Raw genomic sequence first — 5,831 nt, 5'->3', positions numbered from 1 at the left:
CTGCCATGGACTCTATTATCTTAGAGCATCTCCAATGCAACACTTAATCTTAGAAACTCTGATTGCAACATATGAATTTTAGAGTTTTTTCTTAAAAGCTCTCTCCAATACAACACTCTATTTGGATCTCTAAGATGATGTGTCGAGAGTGGAATAAAGATATCTCAAGAGGACACTCTAGAGATAGAGTGCCCTTTTGAGATAACTCTAATTGTCAAACTCATGAATATTTGATTTTCAACCTTAGAAATCGAGTCTTCTATATTTTTTAAATAACTAATTATTTACTTACAAAAATAACTATGCCAAATAAGTAAATAAGATGAGTCTAGAGTTTTGCATTGGAGACACAAAAAACTGAGAATCTCTATTTTCGCCACCTAAGAGCATCTCCAATGGGACACTCAATCTCTAACAATTAGAGTGCCACATATGATATTTTGGGATTTTTGTTAAAAAACCATCTCTAATGGAACACTTTGTTAGACACTCTAATATGAGGTGGACACATTTATTATAGAGTGTCTAGAGAGAGAAACTCTAAAACTAGAGTGTCTCTTTGAGACTCTCTAAATGTCACTTTAAAATTTAAACCAATAGAAACCTTTTCTTTTTAACTACTTTTTTCATATTCAATTTAAGAGTGAAATGTGTATTAAGTAGAGAGATTTTAGAGATCTTCATTGGAGACCAAAAAAATTTAGAGTGTCTCTACATTGACAGTTAGGTTAGAGAATCTTTATTTGAAACTTGACAACTAGACTTTAGAGTTTTTATTAGAGTATCCCATTGAAGATGCTCTAAGAGTGAGAATCTCAATTAGAACCTTGACACATAGAATAAATAGAGATTATTCTAAATTTTGCATCGGAGATGCTCTAACCTTAGATTTTGTTGAAGTATGAAAGCTATTGGAAAGTTATCATAAAAAGTTTCAATTTGGCTTAACTCTAAACTTGAAACTTTCATCAAAATAAAATAGGGACTAAAATAAAATAAGTAACTCTAAACTTAAAACAGGGCGGCAGAAACGCCAAGTACTACTTATGTGAGAAAAACAAAACAAAAATCCTAATAAAATAGTGGGAAGAGGTTTGTTTTGGAGTCAGGACTCATGAATCAGAAGAAGAGTAGAGAGGACCAGGGGGGTTGTTTTTGGTTTGGTTTAGATTGGAGAGAAACCAAGTCAGACAGATAAGGGGACCCACCATTATTGTCAAGTGAAAAAAGTTTTACATTTTTTTAAATACAAGTAGCAGAATCAACATAGTTGGATTTAGGTTTCATTGTTTCAAGACAGGAAACATGCTTAGATCTATCCCAACATCATTACTTCTCTTTCCTCTCCATCCACTCTCCCTCTAAAGGTACATAACTTCATCTCTTTTTTCTTATACTATTGATTACTAGTATTTATCACTCTATTCTTCTCCTTCTATTCTAAGCACAATAAAAATCAAGATAAAAAGTCTTCTCTTGTTTAACTTAATTTTCTTCTGTTGTGATATTCTTTCTTGTTATCTTTTAAATCATGGGTTTGATAATAATATTAGTGTTGATGAAGATAAGATATTAAAAACCTGATTCCTTGGTGATTTTGAAGTCTTTGGGTGTGTTCTTTTTTTGGGTTTTAATAGTATTCTTTGTTTTTGCTTCTTTATAACTAACTCCACAAGATTGTAATTCTCATCTTATGTTTGTTTCTAAGATTGGGGTGGTCTTGTTTTTATAATCTGATCATAGTTTAAAAGAACTAAAATTCTAGTCCTTCCAGATTTGGGTAGTCCTGTTTTTCGATGTTTACCGTATCATTTTCGTTCCGATATTAGATAATGGTGGCTGTATGGTTCTTATTGCATGTTTGATGTATTACAATTTTGGGCAGAATGAAGAACCCTTCCAGTCACTCTCTTTATTTACAATTCATCTTCTTCCAAAAAAGTTCAAAGTTGATTGAGGAAATGATTTAAACTCGTTTCTTTTATCAGGTTCACTTTTATGTCTCTGTTTGATCCATTGGATATCCGAATTGGATTAATGGTGGCTTTTAAGTAGAATGTTTACAATCGCTCAGTAGTTTACCACTTCGCATAACGAAGGTCCCAAGTTTGATTCCCATGAAAGTGCAAATACATGATTTATTTAAGTCCACCACCATTTGGTGCAGTGGTTGGACAACCCTGTTAAGCCCATGAGGTCGTGGGATCGAATCTCGGTAGAAGTAGTTTGCCATAAAGATTTATCCCATGTAATTTAGGCAATAAATAAAGTAAATATGTAATAAAAAATTTCGGGCTTTAGGCCTCTTTCACGTTCTCGGGTTTTAGGCCTCTTTCACGTTGTTGGGCTTTAGGCCTTTTTCATTAATGGTTTAAATTAGGCGGTATCGTGCTTATCACATCTTCAAGATGTATCAATGCCTTGTAACGACTAACGTAATCTAGTAATCCTCTAAATACCCACTAACCTAATCTAATTAAATCAACCTAGATTCACGATAGGACTACAATTAGTAAATTCCATGTAATTTTTCCAGCAGATGCTCATACGCATTTTTTAACTCAGATTCCATTACCTCAGTTGGTGCAGGTTTAATATTTCCGTCTATGCAGGTTGTACTTCATAGTCCAATTGTGCAAAACAGTTGATGAATCTATGCCGTTGCTATTTTGCTGTGCCAAAATCTTTTCCATTTTTAGAGTCTCTAAATGGTTTCATTCCGGAGAGCTTATTTCGGTGTTAGTTGTGATTTCTTTTTGCAGGCATTTCCGTAACAAGCAATAGTGGTGAAACACATTGAGAATGGAAATACAGAACATTCAAAAAGAAGAATTGCATCAAAATTTTAGCATTTCGACGATCCCTTACGAAAGTAGTTCTCCATCATTGTGGAACTCTTCTGGATCACAGGTTTTACATTCTTGTCTCTCGAAGAGCGTAAGCTCAAATCTGGACACACCACTCCAACATTATCAAAATGTGAAGCGATTAGGTTTACCGCTGCAAGACCAAGACTCTTCCTCGAGTCAGTCCACTGATCAATCTGTCTATGTGTCAGCCACAGAAGGAGTTAAACCACATGGTTAGTCTAATATAAGTTTCTCTAATTTTTATAGCACCAAAGCATTACTTGATTTATTTCATCATTTTTTACCTTTGCCGTTTGACCTTTATGGTGATTTTGATATATACTTTCTCTCTGACATAAAGATTAATCTGAGCGCATAACCGTACTTACATACTTCTTATTCTTCCACTTAGGAAGTGAAGAAATACGAATGGAAGCTCACAGTAAATTGGTTTTGTCGGAAGGAGCTCAGCATTTTGACTTACCTCCTTCACAACTTTTTGACTTACCTTCTTCACAACTTCATTATAATCAGTCTATGGTAAGTTTTTGTGCATGATTCAGGTTATGGTTTCCATTTGTGAATGTGGGGATAAGAATAACCATTGTCATCATTTCCCTTCTCAGACTTACCGTCCTTACTCTTTCACTGATCCTCACTTTGACGGGTTATCGGCTGGTTACAGAATACGAACTATGGTGAGTTTTTGACACTTTAAGTCCCTTAACAATGAAGTCATTTGACTTCTCAAATCTTCTCCTTTTTTCATGCTTTATTTTAGTGCTTTCTTTTCCAATTTTCCGTCGAGCAAACACAGGTAATCAGTTGAAATATAACTTTTTTTTTTGTGATGTCCAAACTTCTCAGTAAAAGGCCAAGGAAATATGAGAGAAAAAAAGAGATGATAGAAGAGGTAGTAAGACCTCACTAAAACTACCCTAATCCAGCAAATTACTCAAAATGAAGAGAGAAAAGAGTTTGAGGTTGACAGATTACAAGAGAAACAGGGCTTAGTTTCAGTAATTGATAAGAAAGAAAGACAAATTACCTGAGAAAAATCTCTAAAAGCTGTGTTGTCTTTCTACTATTAATAACTATTGCCATAAAACAAGCTCGTATATTATCTTCGTTGCCTTTCCTTAATAATGAGACAATTTGTGAGAACCAACTAAAACCCATAACCTAAAGTAAGAGACGATTTCTGCATAATTAATGCCTCAAAACTGATTGTTTCTGCTTGCCGATGTAAATTTACTCATCTAAATGTCTGGTTTTAAAAAAAAAAAAGAATTCTGATCATTGTATATACTTGTTTCTGGAAACAGATTCACTCCCCTGAGATGAGTGTATCCGCACGAGTGCCACTCCCTCTTCACCTTATGGGAAACCAGCCCATCTATGTCAATGCAAAACAGTATCATGGGATCCTCAGACGCAGAGAGTCGCGGGCCAAGCTTGAGGCCCGGAACAAACTCCTCAAAGAGCGAAAGGTACAAGAAGTCACCTCCCCTCTACTATCTAATTGGTCGACTTTATTCCAAAGTAGACCTCACATAGTTGCATGAACTTGGGGACGAAAGAAGACAAGAGAACCAAGTGAGAAATAGAAATTTTCATGATTCACCAAGATCTAGTTATTCACTTCTTCTGTATATTTTGCAGCCATATCTTCATGAGTCTCGACATCTACACGCCATCAAGAGGGTGAGGGGAACTGGTGGACGTTTTCTCAATATGAAGAAACTGCAGGAACCCGGGCCTTCTTTTCGCCCCTTTGACACTGACAAAATATCAGAGTCGTCGTCATCTATTCCACAAGCACAGGAAAATCTATCTGAAGTTCTTCAATCTAGTGTCACCACCTCTTGCTCTCAGGTCATTAGTGTTTTCAACAGTGATGGGACGTTTGAGTCTCCAGGACCCTGCTTATCGGGCTACCTTTCCCTTGAAATAGACCGGGATTTCTCCGCGGAAAGTGGAGGATCTACTCGCGACAGGCATCAGCAGTACCATTATCCCAGTCTGACGGGTTCACGAAGTTCTCAAGCTAATTGGATGTGAGAACTAGTGGCTGATGTCTCTCTTTCATGGGCAATCCATCCTTGGCTATGTTTCTTTGCTTTTCATCCTTTAAAGTTGTATATTCTTAACCTGCTTCAGAACTTTGTAGCATATGGGTGCTAGCAATTCCTTTTAAGTTGTAGATACAGGTTTGGGTATTATCACGAAATACCAGGTTTGCTCAGCTTTTAATGTTTATATCACATAAGTTGGACTAGATCTGATGAGTCAATATTTATCCAATTAGGTTATATGTGCTGATGTCCCACGAAAAAAATGACATGTTACCCTCCAACCTTACTCCCTTGGTCATCTAGACAAAGGACAAATACAAAAGGAAAAGTAATGTCGTCTCGGACCTATGCGATGTTTCCAAAATGGACATGAAGTAGGAGAAGAGAACCATAAATCGTAGTAGTCCGTCACTCGGGAAGAGAGTTTAGCCTTTCAGTGGTCCTTTATCTAGAACCGGTGTTCGTTTGTCCTGTTAATGTGCGCAACATTGCATCAATTTTCCTGATAGTGGATTATTTGTTCTAACGAACGTAACTGTCTCCACATGAGTCCAAAAGGAATTGTATTATACCTTTTCGGAAAAATAACATCCTGAGATTTAATGCTTTTCGAAAGTTTAGCTGAGTACTCTAACTAGCCCAGAATTGCTTGGGACCTCATTGTGCAGACCTCGACTTCTAGCAGTTTGCCGATTCTTGCCAATGCAGATAAAATATTGTGGTTGAGAGCTTGTGGAACAAAATAGTTTTCCGCCCAAAATTCTTGTAAGTTAGGAAATTTTTTCCAGATTACATTCTATCTTCCACTTAATAGTTGGAAATGCATTCATTTCCTTTGCATCGATTACCATTTACGATACTGTTTGAGTGAAACAAGGGATTTAAAGAAGAATAAAGGGTAGACTAT

General features: G+C 36.2%; 1 protein-coding gene across 3 annotated transcripts; it reads left to right on the top strand.

The window, feature by feature from the left end:
- The first annotated feature begins 1,039 nt into the window (after window positions 1-1,039).
- On the top strand, window positions 1,040-5,127 carry LOC147556842 (nuclear transcription factor Y subunit A-6-like). Of its 3 annotated transcripts, XM_086663372.1 has the most exons (6): window positions 1,040-1,367; window positions 2,763-3,082; window positions 3,262-3,389; window positions 3,476-3,547; window positions 4,175-4,339; window positions 4,512-5,127. In XM_086663372.1, exons 2-6 carry the CDS (start codon window positions 2,803-2,805, stop codon window positions 4,908-4,910), a joined length of 1,044 nt encoding a protein of 347 aa, XP_086519498.1. In that variant the 5' UTR covers window positions 1,040-1,367; window positions 2,763-2,802; the 3' UTR covers window positions 4,911-5,127. The 3 variants fall into 3 exon arrangements, with proteins under 3 accessions (XP_086519498.1, XP_086519500.1, XP_086519499.1); XM_086663374.1 differs by lacking the exon at window positions 1,040-1,367 and having other exon boundaries at window positions 1,394-3,082; window positions 3,266-3,389; XM_086663373.1 differs by lacking the exon at window positions 1,040-1,367 and having other exon boundaries at window positions 1,394-3,082.
- The last annotated feature ends 704 nt before the right edge of the window (window positions 5,128-5,831 follow it).

The sequence above is a fragment of the Eschscholzia californica genome, unplaced genomic scaffold (assembly GCF_041429995.1).
Source record: "Eschscholzia californica isolate CP2 unplaced genomic scaffold, dmEscCali1.0.p SCAF_2, whole genome shotgun sequence".
Classification (NCBI taxonomy): Eukaryota; Viridiplantae; Streptophyta; class Magnoliopsida; order Ranunculales; family Papaveraceae; genus Eschscholzia; species Eschscholzia californica.
The sequence above is the reverse complement of the archived record's forward strand: the minus strand, read 5'-3'. Positions and strand labels throughout refer to the sequence as shown.

Coding starts and splice junctions, on each gene's coding strand:
- LOC147556842 (XM_086663372.1), top strand. CDS start 2,803: ATGGAAATACAGAACATTCAAAAAGAAGAATTGCATCAAAATTTTAGC. Junction 3,083..3,261: donor AGAAGGAGTTAAACCACATG/GTTAGTCTAATA, acceptor TCTTCCACTTAG/GAAGTGAAGAAATACGAATG. Junction 3,548..4,174: donor GTTACAGAATACGAACTATG/GTGAGTTTTTGA, acceptor TTCTGGAAACAG/ATTCACTCCCCTGAGATGAG.